This window comes from Amborella trichopoda, chromosome 3 (genome assembly GCF_054954075.1).
Source record: "Amborella trichopoda isolate Santa Cruz 75 chromosome 3, AtrichopodaSantaCruz75HAP2 v2.0, whole genome shotgun sequence".
NCBI classification, from domain to species: domain Eukaryota; kingdom Viridiplantae; phylum Streptophyta; class Magnoliopsida; order Amborellales; family Amborellaceae; genus Amborella; species Amborella trichopoda.
This window is the reverse complement of record NC_142338.1, coordinates 1,743,096-1,761,925: the sequence shown is the minus strand read 5'-3', so window position 1 is coordinate 1,761,925 and position 18,830 is coordinate 1,743,096. Positions and strand designations below refer to the sequence as shown.

Below are 18,830 nucleotides of genomic sequence, written 5' to 3'. Positions count from 1 at the left end.
AAAACATTCGATCATGGATTACAAAAAATTCTATCATGGGTTACAAAAAAAAACAAAAAAAGCGATCATGGATTACAAGAAAAGAAAACAAACTTTTCGATCATGGATTACAAAAAATTCTATTATGGGTTACAAAAACCAAAAAATTCGATCATGGATTACAAAAAAACAAAAACAATTCGATCAAGGATTACAAAAAATTCGATCAAGTATTACAAAAAAATCTATCATAAATTAAAAAAAAAAAAAAAAAAAAAAAAAAAAAAAAAAAAAAAAAAAAAACCTGTATGGACTCGCTGATTCTGTACAGTGAATCGGTGAGTCACTGTGCGGAATTGTCAGGTTCTCTCTAGAATCGGACGATTTCCGATTTTTCAATCGATCTGGTCCTTTTCGCGAATTTCGAGTCGAAGCCCGGTTCGACCCGGCGTTTTTTAAAACGCTGATTTGTACGTTTGTGTTTTATGGGTTTGGGCGCCTTCCAAACTTTTTGGCATTTGTATTTATGACTTACATTTTTCACTTGTGAGATTAAAAGGGACATATTACTATTGATGGCAAAATCGCTCGATCTAACGGCTAATCTTTGGATAGATCATAAACGGCCATCGGCCGGTTTTCGATTTTGGGCGGTTAGGGTAATCAATCGGTATTTACATTATCGTAAAGATTACAAATTATTTTGGTCATTAATACTCACTTTTATATTTTCTGATTTTTTTCAAAAAAAAAAATTAAAAATAGCTTGGAAAATATAAAATCGGTTAAAATTCATTTTTTTCATTAATTTTAAGCTTCATTTGAATGTGTTTTGTTTTAATCATTCTTTATATGTTTTTCATATTTTAATAGTTTTTTTTTTGTTTTTTATTTTATTTTTCATCACTTTTTTGACCATCTAGAACTTGCACGGTTAGAGTGGTTGAATCGGCCAGTTAAACTGCTTCCAGGCTAATGTCCAGTTTCTGATTCGATTTTGCGAACACTGAATATTACCAAAACACAATAATTTGTGGTCCCAATCGAAGGAGGAAAATTTCTAATTGGAGGAAAATTTTTGGGGAGGTTTTACCTAGTTCGTATTGATATTTTTATTTAAGAAAAAATATTATTGAAATGGTCAAAGCAACTAAGAAAATCATTAACTAGCTCATCTAAGAAAATCAATAACTAGGTCATCTCCACATGCACAGCATTCTCACTATCCCCTCTTGCATACCTCTAAAAAATTTTATTTAAAATGTTCGTAAATTTCACCCAGTGGGTGTGGAAAGCTCTGAATAGGCATAGTTACTTGGGATTGATGCAACCTTAAACGATAAATTTAGGGCGCACCTATGAATTTTATTATAAATGTAATTTTGGTGTCAAAGAAATCTTAGGATAGCTTGAGAATCTATTTTCATCTATAATTATAAAATTTTAAATTAAAATATGGTCCAAATCAAGTATGTCTATAAACACATGAAAATCTTGAAAATAGATGGTCAAAAAATGTGTTGCAAGATACATTATTTTTGGACTTGAAATCTATTTTTCTTTTCATATTCATACATTTTGATATCAAGATGATGAATTACAGGGTTTTCCAACATCAAAAGAACCATGGATTTTTAGGGGGACACGGTTTCTATGCGGATAACCGCACATATGTAGAAATACGGGTTTCTTAATAAATCTATTTTTAAGAGGGATTTTAAGACTTAATTTTTAAGGACATATAATCTCTGACATGGAGATCATGAATATGAAAAAATAAATAAATTTTAAAAATCTAGAAGTAATAATTCCAATAAGTTAACATTTGGACCGTTAGCTTCTATTGTTTTTAGATGGAACACCTACTTGCATCTATCTTTCAGATGAATGCTTTAAACTTTGTGGACCACTTACACATTTTGGACTATCCGGCCAGCATGAAACAGTTTTCCTTTTTATGGTGCGATATAATTCTACATTTTAAGATTGGAACCTTATATAAACTTTTTTTTTTATCTTTTGTATGTGGAGTTCCCAATTATTTCCATTCATTGGATGTCAAATTAGATGGCTTGGAAGTTCGTTTTTTTTTTTTTTTTGGAACTCTATGTCACTTTTACAACTACCCATTTGAAATTTAAGGGACAAGATTGATTGTGATGTTTACGTACAAAAGATAAAAGACACGGTTTCTATGAGTCCATGTTTAAAAATCTATTTCTGAGATGGATTTTTGGACGTAATTTTTAAGTATATTTAATATCTAATATAGAGATCATGAATATGAAAAAATGAATAAAATTTGAAAATTAAAAATAATAATTCTATTAAGAAAACATTTGGACAGTTAGTTTCAATTGTTTTAGATAGACTACCTATTGTATCCATCTTTAAGATTGGACGTTTTAAAAATGGATTCTTTATACCTTGGGGACTTCAAAAGTAGAAACGCGGTCCCCGCATGAAATAAAAATTTCAAAACTAAATGATCTCTTTGTAGACAATCCCATAAATAATTATACAGTCATCTTATCCAAATTCTTAAATTATTGATTTTCTACTTCTATATTGTAAATCTATTTTTATCATCTTTAATCAACTTTTTACATATTGACCCTGGTTGGCCACCCTGGGAATTTGACCCCTCTTACTCTCTCTCTCCTCGTCTTCCAAAGTATAGCAACCCCCTTCCCTCTATCTTTTTTGTTTGAAAATGGCCATTTGGATGTCTTTACTTTCATCAAAATGGTAGTGAATTATTCAATGCGGGAAAAAAGATTATTAAATGAGATCTGCAACTTGATGTCTCAGTTTTGGAGCATGTGCGTTGTGAAAACGGAAGGTAACTTTTTGACCGATGTGGCCAAATTGTACATTATAACGTGCATGTGAGGCTTAGCAGTGGGTGGTGGTGGGCTGCAAACTCCTCGAATGATTTTGGATTGTCCTGTGTTAAATAGAAAGAAGCAAATACATTTGACTTGAAGCTCAATACATGCTTCAAATCTAATCTCATCAAGTTTCAAGTTTGACTATTTATTAATTTCTTTTTCTTTTTGTAAATTTTGGGCCTGGGTAGAATTGGAACTCTTGATGTTACAAGCAGTACAATGTTAAAAAACTGGCGGATTTTAAGTCGGATCGTCAATTCGGATGGGAATTGCTTAGGACCGAATTGCTTCCTTAAAACCCCTCCTACATATATTTTCTCTTCTTTTTTAAACTTATTTTAATTTTTTAGGTCCCCTCTTTGTATCAGTCCTATGAAACTAGCGGTTCGACGTGGATCTAGATAAAACTATCTGTCCCATTGATCTGGCTTTTGACACCTTGAGGAACACCTTGCCCCCTTGACTTTCCAAGCTTAACGGTTTTTCCTTGCGCTGTCCATTTAATTGAGATATTACTTCTTGTGTTTTTGGCTTAAAATATAGATTTCTGAAAAATTGATCCTTTGATACAAAGATGATTTAAGAAAAGAGAATATCATTTAAAAATCTTTTGATACAATATCGTCACGGTCACACCCAAAATATCACAGGTGAAATTAGCTTGAGTTGCATAATAGAGTTATGTGGTTGGGCTAAAAAGTCCTAAGGAAACTTTTATTGACATCACTAATCACCGGAACTTGTATTTGACTGCTAGGGGCGATAGTATATTTTTTAAGATATAGAATTCTGAATAATTGATCATGCTTAAAATATAGAGTTCTGAAAAATTGAACGTACGGTGAGTCACAAGTGATTTAAGAAAGGGTGCGGTTTGTATAGAGCCTAGGTTCTAAACAATTAAATTGGAGCCTACTTTCAAATATTGTCTAAGAAATGTGGTTACAATTCTGGAAATCTTTTTGATAGCTTTAAAATTTATTTTCATCTTTATTTATAAAGTTTAAAGTTTAAAAAATAATGTAGATCGAGAGATCTATGAAAACTTGAAAATATTTAAAATTAATTGTCCAAAAATTCATTACAAAATACACTATTTCGAAAACTTGAAGATTCATTTTTTTTCTCATGTCCATGCATCTTGATTTTGAGATGATCAATTTGAAGATATTTCAGCATCAAAACAACCTCTTCTAATAAAATTTTTGAGATAGGTTTGAATTTGATTGTTTAGAGCCTCGGCTCTATATAAACTTTTCCTTTTAAGAAAGGAGAGTATCGTTTAAAACTCTTTTGATAAATAAGGTCACTATCTCCCCCAAATTATCACATGTGAAATTAGCTTGACTTGCAAATTAGAGTCCTGTGATTTGGCTTAAAATCCTAAGGAATTACTGGATTTTGTATTTGACAACTAAAAGTGATCGAATATTTTTTAAAATATTGATATCTCAAGCTCCTACGTAAATATAAGTCTTGAGACCACGACGTAGATTCCGGCCGCTATTGATTCAAATTGTGGAAAAGGACATTTTAAAGAGGGGCCGAAGTGGAGAGGGTGTTTCACACGCAACTGCACGTGCCTCAATTATTTCACGTTTTCTTTCATCAACGTTAATGCCTCAATAATCGCACAAGTTTTTTTATCAAAAAATTATTTTTAATATTTTTTATGTGTACCACAATCAGAAGGTGGCACGTACCAAATTTCATATTCATACAAATTGTATAAAAAAATAAAAATATAATACTTTGAAACCTCGGATCTAAGAACAAAAGGTGAGTGGCTCTCTTGATCAAAATTGGACTGTTAGATGGTAGGGGAAGCATAGTCCTTCTGTGCTGTAGGGGAAGTATAGAAACCTTTCTTAAGATGCTACTCTAGATTCAATTCTGCAGTAGTTCACGAATGGCTTTTCCAATTAAGTTTTTCTTTTGAGTGATTTACATACGGATGTTAAAATTGTAGGTACAATATGAATTGTTAAATTTATAGGTGGAAATTACGAAAAAAGGTTTTCAACCATCTTTGTTTTATTTTTTTCACAAATACTCCTTGGTCAACACATATTTTAACTTTAATTTTATTTTTTGCCCCATTGACAAAAGGCTAAAAAGAAATAAAAATTCAAGTTGATCGAAGGGTAATTTTGAAAAATTAAAAAAGACGAGCTGACTGTAGTTTTTGCGAAGCCATTTGTATTTTAGTTGGAACTTTAGGTCTGTACCTAAATCTCGCTTTTCTTTTTTGGGTATTTCTTCTTTATGGTTAGGTTTTTGTAATAGTGGATTACAAGCATAAACGTATGAGAAAGTTGATTCACTGTAAATCAAAATTCACTATTTTGATTTTAAGGATGTTTATATGGGATTGTATATAAGGAGACCATTTACTTTTTATACAAGGCAGTCACAATTACTCACAACTTCAATATGAAATTTGATAGTTTGGATGTGTCACAAAGTTCGAGAGATTTTCTTTTGAGGTTGAGCTTGATCAATGAAATAATTGTATATACCCAATTTTACATTCAATAGTCAAAATTAATGAGACCACCTTGTATCAAAGGTAAATGGTCGCATTCTATATTTTCTTTCTGTATATTATAAGATTATTATTGTTTTTTGTGTAAGGAGGTCGGAATCACATTCATTTGTTTAATTTGAAATCTTATTGATTGAAGTATGTCATGACATTTGTAAAATTTTATTTTAGACTTTGTGGCTTGTACATCCATTTGCTTGATTTTACATCTAGTAGTCAAAATAATGATTGGCACCTCTTTGTACCAAAAAATGGATACCCTTATCGTACACCTTTCATTGATCTTAATTCAAAAGATTTAAATGATCTCTTGGTAACATATTGCTTTCACTTAGTATTGACAATTCCTATGTTAAGAGTACTTTTTAAATCAACCTTTACAAAATATTCATGAATGCACACCTTTGGCTACCCAAAAAAGAACAAAGAAAGAAAAGCCTTATTGGTAACCTACTCCAAAAATGAAAATAAAATAAAAAATAATCAATATAAAATAACAAATAATAAAAATAAGTAAATTTAAAAATAGAGAGGTACATTAGATACACTTGGAAAAGATAATGCGTTAGATAGGCTCTAGGGTTAAATATATAAAGAAATATAAAGCACAGACAATCCACTTTTTAGATGGAAAGATTTTAATAATTAGAAATAACGAATTCAAATTTAATACTATTTAACAATTATAAAATATATTCCAAAGTTTCATAGGCTCTTGGGTTAAATATATAAAAAAATATCTATAATGAGGCCTTTCACTTTTGAGTCATGGAGATCATAATCATTATTGATTGTTTGATTTGAAATGGGGTGGTTGATAATACTTCATTATTGAGGTACAAGATAACAATATTTTTTTTTTAATATTGTGATATATTTTTTTCTAAAGTAATCTTGGTGTCTTTGAATAAAACATACGTGATTGTAATTACGATATTGTTTATTTTTTTGCACAAGTCAGTATTATTTATAACTATTAGATGTGAAATCCAATATATGAAAATAGTTAATAACATTAGAAAAATTTTGTTGGACTTTATGACTAAACAATTAGAGGTCATCAACTACCTGGTTTTAAATTTAGTCAATGTTGATTATGACCTATTTGTATAGAAAATAAACACTCATTTGCTTTTTTAAAAAAATAAAAAAATTGTTTCATACGTGGTAAATTGTATTTTTACATTATGTTGTCTCACATTATTAGAGTTTAAAAAAATAGATCCAAATCATCCGACCCCCGATCGAGTATCGATAGAAGCGTTAAAAAGAAAGATCCGGCTCTCAATCGCCGTGTGCATCTTACGTATTTCTCTCAACTGCCATGCTCCTTATGGCTTATTTTAAAAAAAAAATTTATTGGCCACCGTAATACCACGTTACACATTGGCAGTACATAATCATTAGTCCTTTTAGGAGCTGTCTGATGCTTACGCGTGGGAACGCATTGATGATTTTCACTAACTTTTATACCCATTTTCACTTCACCTATAACGTGGGACTAACTCCTCTTGAACTTTCATTGAGGTGAAAACATGCGCGTGATATGTATGAAAAGTAACCACTAGAAACTCATTCCGTCATCGCCAATTTTATTATCCCCATTATGATTTTTCTTAATGACATGCACGACCTCCTTTGTGTATATCTGGGTCAATTTTCTTAGATTAGGGTAAATAATAACAAGGTTTAGAACATATCATTATTCTATAATCAAAACTCATTAGATGCAGGGGTGGCAATGGGGTCGGGGTCTTGGTCTGGTTTGATTTGAACCTTGACTCAATCTAGACTTAACCTGAGTTCGGGTCTAGAACCTAACGAAGAAATTTAAAAATGATATTTTAAAAAATATATTTCAAATGTATATTGTTAGTTAACTTGGATGAATAAAGTAAATTAATGAATGTTTGATATTTTTATGTGATACTAATTTTATAATGAGAAATTATTTTTTTAATCTCATTAGTGTTTTTAATTTTTTTTAAAATTATTTTAATGTAATATTGTAATACATTATAATTATACAAACATTTAGGTGATTTATAATGATTTTTTCAATTTTTTTTTGAAACGATCCCCATATTTTTGAAGATCCCCATCTGAAGCCGGTATACAGCATCCAGGTCGTTGATCCTTTTTTTTTAAACCTTGCAATGTATAAAGCATCTATGTTAGAGATGCGAATAGGTGGTCAACAATTGAAATTAATAATGCAAATATTTTCTTCATAAAATTACTAGTTTTAGTTTTTTGAAATTTATTTATTTATTTATATTCATGATCCGTATTTTAGGGATTAGATGTCCTTAAAAATTGGGTCCAATGATCCATCTCAAAAATAGAATTTAAGAGTCGACACTAGTGTTTGCAAAATCGGCTGGTTCCGGTTTTGGTGATCCACCGATATTTTTAATCTTAAATAAAATACTACTTTAAATTTTTATCAAATACATTAGAATGGTTTATTCCGTGATTCAAAAAGTGGACGGCCTAGCGCTTAGGCGGTCCAGAAGGTCTGCGCATCGCCCAAGCCTAGGCGGCCCATCTGGACGGGAGTCCTTGGGCGGCTGCCTAGGCGGTACGGAACCCACCTAGGCGGACGCCCAGGCCGGCCATTCAAGGCTTGCGTCCCGCCCCAGAGGTGAATTTTTTTTGTTTTTTCAAAGTTGACAAAAATTGATCAAAACATCACCCATTGATATTACATTTAATTTTATATGTTTTATAAATCTATTAGGGGTTTTTTAGAAGATTTTGAGTTCTTAGAACCATCTTTTATTGGACATTGGTTTTTGGATTTGATTGGACCACCCAGATTAGCTTTAATGATTAAGTTTTATATGAATCATTGTTCGAATCTTGCCGCCTATCAGACCCATTAATTAGTACACCATTTACTACTTAGTTGATAAAAAAAGCATCTATATTATATATAATTTAATTTTTTTTTCATTTTCTTTTAAAAAAAGACTTGGTCAAGTCAATTTTTTAATATTATTTTAATATTCTTTATATTATGGTGAAGATTAAAAAATTATTTGGTCATTGATACTCATTTTTATATTTTTCTCATATTTTTTAAATTTTTTTAAAAATATCTCTTGACACAATTCGTTTCGTTAAAATCCATTTTTTTCGTCAAGTTTCAACTTCATTTGAGTGTGTTTTTTTTTAATCACATTATCTGTATGTTTTTTATATTTTAGTAGAATTGTTTTTGTATATTTTTTATTATTTTCAATTTTTTTTTTATCGTTTGAAATTTGTCCAATTAGAGTGATTGAATCAGCTAATTTAGGGGTTAGGTTGATTAAATCGCTTGTGAGCCATATGTGATTAACCGTTCCGATTCGTCTGATCGACACATTTCTATATGAACTCGTGAAACCGTGTCCAGCAAGGTAAAAAACATCATTAAATACTAAACCAATGGGACTACGATGTCCACGCTCTCGGCAAAACTTTCACTTACTGTGGGCATTGCGGTGCACAAGTCGTGTACGATAGTGAACTGTTGTTCGCCACTTCCTCTTATCTGGGACCTCATCATGCGCATCACATGTATTATTAATGTTCAAATATGACGTTCCTATATGTAGGACCCCATACTAAGCATGTCGTGTACACAGAGGATCCTATAATGGTTCCAGATAACATGTACCTAAACGTTAATGGGTATAGCTGGCATGTCCTTTTGGCCTTGTGTTTTTCAACTTTGGGGCCCATGTCCGGTTCTTGATTGAGACCTCGCCATGAGATCTTCTTGTCATTCGTTGGAGATGTTAGAGGGTGACTCAACCAAAATGGTGGTTTCAACAAACAAAGTGGATGTATAAATCAAATTTCCTTTTTTTGGTTTAAAGAATTCGTAGCCATCAAATTTAGTAAAAAATTATAATAGGTGCCAATTTTATGTATTGCAAAAGTAAAGTGCGCTTCAATAATAAAAAAAGGGTTTTGAATTTTCAAACTATTGTGCATCTTATAGCATAACATGCGGGTCGCCTATTTTCCTGATTTCTAGTTATTTGTAGATAGGCTAAATGTTTATCGTAAAATTAGAGGTGAAAATAGATTTTCAAACCATAAGCAAGTATTTTATGCTCTTTTGATAGCTTAAAAATAAGTCAAAAGACATATTAAGGAGATTTTTTTACATATAAGTTTTTGGAAACTACTGAATTATTAGGTGATTATTTTGAAATATTAATTTGAAATTTGAGATTTCTTATATTAGGTCAATATTAATTATTAATGTTTTTTTTTTTTCTAGTGCATCGAAGGTACTATTAGGAATTCTTTTCTATTGAGGTTAATCTATGGGTTGAAGAGGTTACATCCCCACGAAATTCAATTCTAGATGGGGTTCACTTAGAGGAGCCTATAATATCTTTTGGCTGAACCCGTTGCACGGGTTTTTGGTCCTTCAGCGTATAATGTCTTTTGGCTGAACCCATTGCAGGGGTTTTTGGTCCTGAACTGCATCTTCCAAGAGGGTTTGGAGGTGCGTATTGTTTTAATCATTTTTGTATGTTCGTTATATAAACTGCATCGTCAAAACTTTTTACTATTTAATTTGGGACGGTTAAACTGCATCGAATGTAAACTTGTGTTAAGCAGATTTTTTCTTTGACTGTCCAAAGGTTTTGATAGCTAGAGTGACCACAAGCTATTTATGCCGAAATTAAACATTTTTATAGCAAATTATCCCATAAACAAATACTGGCACCTCAGTATTTTCAAATAGTTTAGGAATTAGTTAATTTGAAAGTATTAGTGGGAGGTGTCAGTGGAAATGGAGCACAATGTGGTGTCTAGGGTACGGGGATGCAACCACCATAACCCAGCCCTTTTCTGAGGCAACTTTTTATTTACCTATAATGATGTTTATGCGCTTTATTATTCTCTGCGCAGCAGTTATTAAATTTTTAGAGTAAACTCTGGTGCCTCACTCTTTGTAACTAACTTCAATGTGATGCGTATTCATTCACGTTTTCCAATTTACCCTGAAATTGGCAGTAACTTTTTGATAAAAAGAGTATCTAAGTAATGTATCGATGCGGTTTGTATAGAACCGAGACTCTAAACAATTAAATTGGAGCCCATTTTCAATTAGTGTCGAGAAATGTGGTTTCAATTTTGAAAATATGTGTGATAGCCTTAAAATATATTTTCATCTTTAACTATAAAATCTAAAGCTTCAAAAATATATTAGTTCAAGAAGATTTATGAAGACTTCAAAATCTTGAAATTTGACGGTCCAAAAATGTGTACAAGATGCACTATTTCCAAAACTTGAGTTCTATTTCTTTTTTTATGTCCATGCATTTTGATATTGAGATGATCAATTTGAAGATATTTAAGCATCAAAACAACCTCTTTAGCGAAATTTTTGAGCTGGGCTCCACTGTGATTGTTTAGAGGCACGGCTTTATATAAACTTTTTCCATAATTGTATTGATGTATTGTATTCTTGTATGGTTGATGCTGGTCACATGTACTGAAATTTGGTATCATATTTGTTTCGCTTGGTTTAAAGTTGGTTATCATTTAGTATTGGGTGTTAAACATTCAAATTAAGGTGCACATCCAAAATTTATGATAAATATAATTTTGATGTCAGAGGTTCTTAGGATGGCTTGAGAATCAATTTACATCTCTGATTATAAAATCTTAAGATCCAAAAATGGTTCAAATCAAGTAGATTTGTAAACCCTTAAAAATCTTGAAAATAAATAGTCTAGATAACAAAATACACTATTTCAGAAACTGGTATTTCAACTTACTTCAACCATATAGACTACGAAAAATTGCGATGGCTCTCTTAAGCAAGACAGAAAGAATGGATGAGTTGTGTATGGTCTTATTTTTGGCTATACTTAGAAAACAAAAATGTTGTCCAAATATGATGACTCTGATTTAGTTTTTATATGCACACTACTTACCAATGTTGGACCTAATCAAGTGAAAAGACATTTTTGGTTTTTTTGGGGTAATATAATGTAGGAAGATATATTCCTACCCATTTTTCAAATAATTTAGCAGTTATTTTTTTTTTTTTTTGAAAATGTTAATCGGGTGGTTTGGGTAAGAATAAAAACTCCACGACTCCTATCCCGTTCCCAATTATTCAAGTTCGATTCACCTTAAGAGAGAGATACAGAGACCTACCTAGTCAAGTGAAAGAGACATTTGAGTGTTCTCAAGTTTGATTCACCTATGGGAGAGAGTGTCCCTTTCGAACCTCGAAAGCACCCGTTTTTTTAATCTTTAAGGGTGATATATAATTCCTGATCCGACTCATGATCTCCACCGTTGGACTAAGGGGTTTGGCGATTCAAGTACGAGGAACTCGTAATGGAAGTCCCTATTCACCTAAATTTGTAGGCATGCACACTCCCATTGCTTTTTTTACCACACCGTTAGCCTGAACATTATTTGTGTTTGTAACCACCCTTGAAGTGAAAAAATAATTCTTTAGGCTCGAAATGCCAATTTTCCACCTACTCTTTTGCCTTTCTTTCTCGAAAAAAGAAAATAAAGTCGGTGTAGCACATGTGTGATGAACTGTTTTTATTAGGAACTTGAAGATGGTATGGCACACTATGTGTTGGTACGGCTGCATTGTTTTTTGAAGCCCGATTGGTATAATATGTGCTGGTTCGGCTTTAACAGGGCAAGTAGCCAGTCTGACGCACATTGCTAGACCTACTTCATTGTTCAAAATAAAGTGAATCTTATACAATAGGTGTTAGACCAGTTTTAATAGGATAATAAATTGGTCCGGCAGAGAATATACCTGACCGTTGTTATTTTAAGCAAAAATAAGGGTTGTCGTTGGTGAAGTTATTTATAAAGTGTTGGGGGTGGGCTTGTCTGATAATTTGGGTCACTGCAGTATTTATAGGTTTCCTTTGTTTTCTTTTATTTATTAATTAGGGCGCGATCCAACTCAACAATCGCTCGAGTTGGATTGTGTGACTCAGAATCTGACCCCATGGAATTCAAGGCTTGATTATGATTGATCCAATTCCAAATTTTTAATAAGTGACTTCTGAGACTTGATAAGCCACGATTAAGTCGAACAAGACACGAATTGACTCGACTGGGTGGGTTATTCTACACGACGGATCAGTAAATACTTGTCAAGCCTTGAACTTTACCTGGTTTGAGACCTAGCTTGACTGACTAGGCTAGTTTGGATGAGCCTAGCCAGCTTTTGGAACCATGGTCTTGACCTTCATCATCGTTCGAGTCTTACTCCAATCCTTACCCCAACTGTTTTAACAGCCTCGACTTCGCGTCTCCATTATCAAACCCACAATTACACTCCCTGTTGGAGAATATCCCCCTTTTATTTGACTCATTCAACATTCTTCACCCAAGGGTGGAAAAACCCTTAGTTACCCTAACCCGGGTCCACGTCAAGGCTTGATAAGCGGACTTGGTTTGTCATGTATGTCCATTCCAATCAAGTTCGATTGGAGTTAGGAAATGGGCTGGGGTCGTGGTGGTAGCATCCCCTCATCCAGTTATTATATTGTGGTATCCATTTCTACGTAGGGGTTTGTCTTTCCCACTGAATTATCCAAAAAAAAAGTTCGATCGAAGTTTCGAGCCAACCCAGACCGAACCTATTCCTCAAAATTTTCAGTGGAAGAGGTTATTTTGATGCCTAAATATCATCAAATTGATCATCTCGCCTTCAAGATACGTATACATGAGAACAAAATGGATATTAAGTTTTTGGAAATATTGTATTTTGTAATATATTTTTGGACCATCAATTTTCAATATATTCAAGTTTTCATAGATCGGTTGATCTACCATATTTTTGAAGCTTTAAACTTAAACTTTATAAATAAAGTTGAAAATATATTTTAAGGCTATTACAATGATTTCATGTGTTGAAACTACATTTCTCGACACTATTTGAAGGTAGGCTCTAATTTGATTGTTTAGAGCCTAGGCTCGCACCTTTTTTTATTTTTACCTTATTTTTTGTGCGAATAAAAAATAAATCTTCCAACTAAATGTACCTTCTAGTCATCTCAGTATTAGAATTTTTTTTTTGAGGATCCAAACCTTCATATATGGGCAGTAGATATATGAATCTTGATTATGGAGTCCAAATTCCAATTAAAATGGGAAAAGTAAGAGCAAACTTGTGAGTGGTGCACCAAACTTCGTGAGTTGAAATATTCTACTTAGAATGCGAAAATTTTGTGTGGGATTGATCGCCGGACTTAAAACTTAGGTTGGGAGGCAGGATTGGTCAACTGCTGGACCGCTCTGGATTACTATCAGACTGATTATCCAGTGTGTGATTGGTCCATAAAATAACTTAAATAATAATTTTAAATTTGGATAAATTGAGAGAAATATTAGTTTAAAGTTAGTGCGATCCAGACTCGGCTGAAGATCGACTTGTTCTTAAATAGAATTGGCCGGTTCTCTTACTTAATTGGGAGAGCTCATATGAAACGAGGAACTAGGTCAGGCCTACTCATTTGCAATCTAGATTGGGAATTTTTGAAACACTAATTAGTCATAATTACATGTAAAAGAAATTAGATATCAAGTACGTGACCAATGTAAGAGGAAATACTGGCCTAATGACAAGAATTTTGAGTTGTTTGATCAAAGTCACATGGCAGTAATATTCTGCTCGTTATGTCGATAGTTTTAAGTGGACCCCCATGAGACCCACTCTAAAAAATAAAAAAGGTAGATTTTGTGGATCTTGAAATGAACCATTCAAAAAATGTGTCACAAGATCTACTTGCTGTAGAACTTGAAATTTAATTTTTTCAAAATTATAATTTTCAAAGTCCAGATGATCAATTTCTTGATTTTCTAATGTCATATTATCGCATGTAACATGATGACCACAAGGTATCACTATGGCATCAATGTGGGTTGAATATTCATAAGAGTGAGTCCCATAAACGTGTTATTTATGCATCAGTATCTCCACAATCACTTCACAATAGTCTAATCCATAGATGGATGACAATAATTCACCAAATCATACTCTCATCCCGACCAGTGTATCAAAAAATGTCGATTTGGATTAGAATTTCTTGGTCGAAATCGGGAATGATGGGAGTGGTCCGGTCCCACCATATGCAAGGGAATTAGCCAGTTTTTCTAATAGAACTATCAGATTTGGCCCCATTTTTTATCTTTAATTTTTTTAATTTTTTTTTTTTTTTTTTTTTTGTTTTTGGTTTTGACATTATGCATACAGTCGATCTGCCATTCCGAACTGGATTTCAATGAGGCTGATCTATACAGCCAATCCTCTTTCTCAAACGCTTCACATAAGGATCGTGAGGCGTGCCGGTCTGCGCTAATAGGTGTGAGGCTTTCACTATCATTTTTTAGACCAAGTGACTAACAGGGGGTCTCCTCAGACTCCGGGCCAACTGAATTGTCCCGTCACCGTGTTTTTTAACTCAGACGCCTCTTGTGAGTTCAGTTTTTTAACGTGTTTTTCTTTTTTCCCACCAAAAAAAAATAAATTAAAAATCATATAATATCATATAAAAAGAGAACTGTGATAATTTAAAAATGGGAAATGACCTAATAGGACTCTCCTCCATCATGCGTGTAGGACAAATTTGGCGGCGATTTATGGAAAAAATAAGTCTTGTGATAACTTTTTTTTAGAGATTTATATCGATTTTAATGAGAATTTTTGAAAAAAATGGAGGTACTCATCAAAAATATATAACTTCACATAAATTATTTACCGAAAAGATAAATTAGAAATCATATAATATCACATAAAGAAGTGTTCTAGACATAAAAAAGAAAGCTTTTCATGGTTTTCCATTTTCGCCACCAAAGTAAAAAAATTTGTAAAATATTATATAACATCACTTATGAAAATGGAAAAAAAAAATTATCCCTAATGAAAACGAACTGTGAGAGAAAAAGGCGTCGTAAATTATTGACTTAATGTGCAGTCTACAAATCCGTACGATTGCTGTGGTCGTTAAGAGACTGCTAGTAGAAGTATTTTCTGCTGCCAACTTGCAAACTTGCACCTGTGAATTGTAATATTCCTATTTCCTCATTGCTTTTTGTCCTTTACAACTTACTTCTTACATCAAGAAGGAAAAAATAAATAAATTGTTGCAGTAGTGGGCTATTTTATATGTTCTGAAACTTGAATTGTTTGACTGATGTTTTAAACGTGCTTTCATTTCAATTTCATGTTCTTGATTTTAATGCGTTTTTTGGGTTTTCAGGTCGAGTCATAAACGGATGTTTCAAAGGGTGTAAGTCAGTATTCTGTTGAGCTGAGATTGGGTTCTTCTTCTTAGTGGAGGAGACTGGATAGAACAAGGAGGACTTTATCATGGAGCTTTTGGAACTTCTTCTTGTTGCAGCTAAGCCTGTTGTCAAAGTGCTTATTATAACTGCACTTGGGTCGTTCTTGGCCTTAGGTCGTGTAGACATTCTTGGACCAGAGGCGAAGGAGCATTTGAACCGAGTGGGTTCTCTTTCAATTTACAGATCTTTTTAGTATTACTAGGAATCAATGATGTTAATGAAGAGGCCTGTGATCTTCTTTTTTTTTTTTTTTACGTTCTTCCCCTTCTTTTAGATTTTTATATTTTCTTTTTGGTTATCTAGTTGTATTCTATTTAATTGGTAGTTGAATTCATTCATTGAAAAAGTTTGTGCTTTGTAGTAAATTTGCTCCTGAATCCACCGCTTCCAATTAGTTAACTTCAAAGTGATTGAGAAAGTTGGTTCAGCTAAGTTGGGTTTTGAGTTAAGATTGTGCGTGACTGTTGCCTTAGGTGTTCTCTTTTGTTATTTGAGTTTTGGGGATTTCTCAGGTACCATGTTTTGAATTGGTGGTAGTATTGGCTCTTGATGCTATTGCTTGGAATTACTGTTAGCGAAGAGTTAAGATTTTGAGAGTGTGAAGGGAGATCCTGTGATTAATTTTGTTTTTTATTTTAGGCTGTTGATACGTGTATTTCATGGTCTTCTTTTTTGACTTTCTTTTTCTTTTCCTTTTCTCTTTCCATGTCTTTAAATTATTTAACTGGGGTATTTGAATTGGTGATGATATTGGCTTTTCTGGTACCACCTGTTAAGCTTATAAAGCTTATCTTCCATATGAACTGTAAGAAAAAAGTTCCTGGTTAGAATAAGAGAATTGTATTGTCAGCATGAGAGAAGCATTTGGAAAAATAATCAATAATTGACACACGTGAATTTTGGGAAATACTTCTATGTGCTGTTGGAGACCCCATTGGACCATTTCTTTTGTAATAAAGCATAGAATTTGTAACCAGTCTATTTTATAAGATGCGGGTGATGTGCATGGTTTAGTAATTTTGCCTCTTTTTCAACACTACCAATGTACATGGACGGATTCTTTCAAGTTTGCCACAGATTATGGTAGTATTGTTTGGTTATTGTTTTGATCAATAACAGGCCAGAGAAAAATACTGTTAAGAATTCATGCTTCCTACATTATTGCATTTAGTATTGCATATCAAGATTAAGAGTCTTACTGCTGGAATTTCTGGGGTCACGTAGGGGATTGTCTTATTAACTTGATTTTTAGCTTGGGTTTAGCTGAACTTTACTCGCCAAGTTAGTATTTTATTTGCAAACATTTTGTGCTGTTGACACTTGCCAATTTTGTTAGTCGATTGTCTGCTTTTCACTTCGTGACTATTGTCATTACTTTTAGTCTGGTTTACTTCCAGCTTGTTGTTAGTGTGGTACTTTACAAAAGCTAGTTGACATCTGACTTATGGTTTTTCATTAGAAAAGTCTCTTATATACTGTCATTTACTGACCAGGAATAAACCACCTCTCTTACTTTGGTCTTCTGTGGATAATATGGTTCTTTTGCATTCAATTGTGCTTTTTACATGTTTCATAGTTATTTTACCAATTCAGGACTACTAAATACAATAAAATATTCCCATGACTAACTCCTTTTCTTCGAACTTTTGAAATACAGGTTGTATTCTTTGTATTTACTCCAGCTCTAGTGTATTCAAAGCTCTCCAAGACAATCACATGGAATAGCTTAATGTTGTTGTGAGTTCCCGAAGTCACTACTTGTATTATCTGCCAATTTGAGAATCCTATCTGCATAGTGTTACAGAATTCACAATGGTAAAAACGCAACCTTGCCTCTGATTACACATAGTAGTGACAATTATGTTCCCAGCAGACAAGGATAATATGTGAGAACTTTTTTCTAAATAAATACAGAGTTCTAACATCTCTAGATCGCTAATCATGGTTATGTGTTTCACAATCCTTGGCGCATTCTATAGTTTATAAGAATATATTACTTAAAGAGGTTATCCTCGATCCTTTGCAAGGCTGACACATGAATGCTCGTCTGTTTGTCATTTTTGAAAAGAATGGAGTGCGTCCTTACCATGAAATATCCAAGAATTATGCGCTAAGATCATGAATGGTAAGGACAGATGCAGAATCAGTGCTTGAGGCATAAATGGCAGGTCATGTATGCAATTATTGGAAATTTCCAGTTAGAAAAATGAAAAAATAGCAAAGGAAATTGGTTTGGTGCTGCTGCAGACAGACCCAAAACCATGAGGCTGCACCTCATTTCTCCTTTTTACTTAATGGATGAGGACCCAGGATGCTGTAAATCAATTCTCTTACCCTCCAAAAACAATTTCCTAGAAAAGTTGCACTTGATGCCCTAAAGTACTCCATCTCGACTTCCATCTCAAAATCTGGTCATCAATTTAATGGATGATCGATCAGTCAAATGTTGAGTTTCTTAGGTGCTCCAAATCCATTTTCTTGTGATTGACATTTATTGACAGGTCTTTTAGTTTTATTTTTGCTTCTCTCCATGAAAAAGACGGTGTCAGCATTGAAGGGTTTGGGGTGCGGCCGTGATTGCACCCTAAACTGACCCAGCAGAAAAATGGTAGAAAAGGGGAAACCCTGAATTTCTATTACTTGATTATACATTAATCATATATAATTTACTTGATACTACTTCAGATATGGACCTTTAGTATGTTTTAAAGTAACTATCGTTCTTACAATCTTACTTGTTAAGATAGAGTATTCAGGCAACATCGTTTAACGGATGACGTGTAACCGAATATTTTCGGTAATTCAAAAAACTTAAATATTTCTTATTAATGCCAATTTGATGCATTTTTCCTGAATTAATTCAGTGAATCTCATGTTAACTATGAGGTTTAATTCTCGGAACAATCGATGTGATGATCTCTGATGGTTATGAAGGAATTTATTATAGTGTATTCATTGAGGTCCCATGCCCTATCTGTGTCCATGCAAACCAAAAACAATGTCAGGTGGCCCTGGGCTCTCACCTATTTTAGAGAACTTCTTTGCGGCACGTTTACATTTTTTACTTTTTT

The 18,830-nt window shown here is 33.0% G+C and overlaps 1 protein-coding gene across 9 annotated transcripts in view; it reads left to right on the top strand.

Annotated features, from left to right (window-relative positions):
- Positions 1–18,830, top strand: part of LOC18439716 (protein PIN-LIKES 3) — a 29,722-nt gene that overhangs the window by 3,290 nt on the left and 7,602 nt on the right. For 4 of the 9 annotated variants that reach the window (XM_088862740.1, XM_088862743.1, XM_088862746.1 and 1 more), the window contains exons 2-3: positions 15,675–15,919; positions 17,417–17,496. In XM_088862740.1, the coding sequence (XP_088718866.1) occupies positions 15,785–15,919; positions 17,417–17,496 (215 nt within the window). In that variant the 5' untranslated portion in view covers positions 15,675–15,784. Of the gene's footprint in view, positions 1–9,691; positions 9,923–15,674; positions 15,920–17,416; positions 17,575–18,830 lie in introns of all 9 variants that reach the window. The other 5 variants (XM_088862741.1, XM_088862745.1, XM_088862748.1 and 2 more) reach the window with 3 other exon arrangements.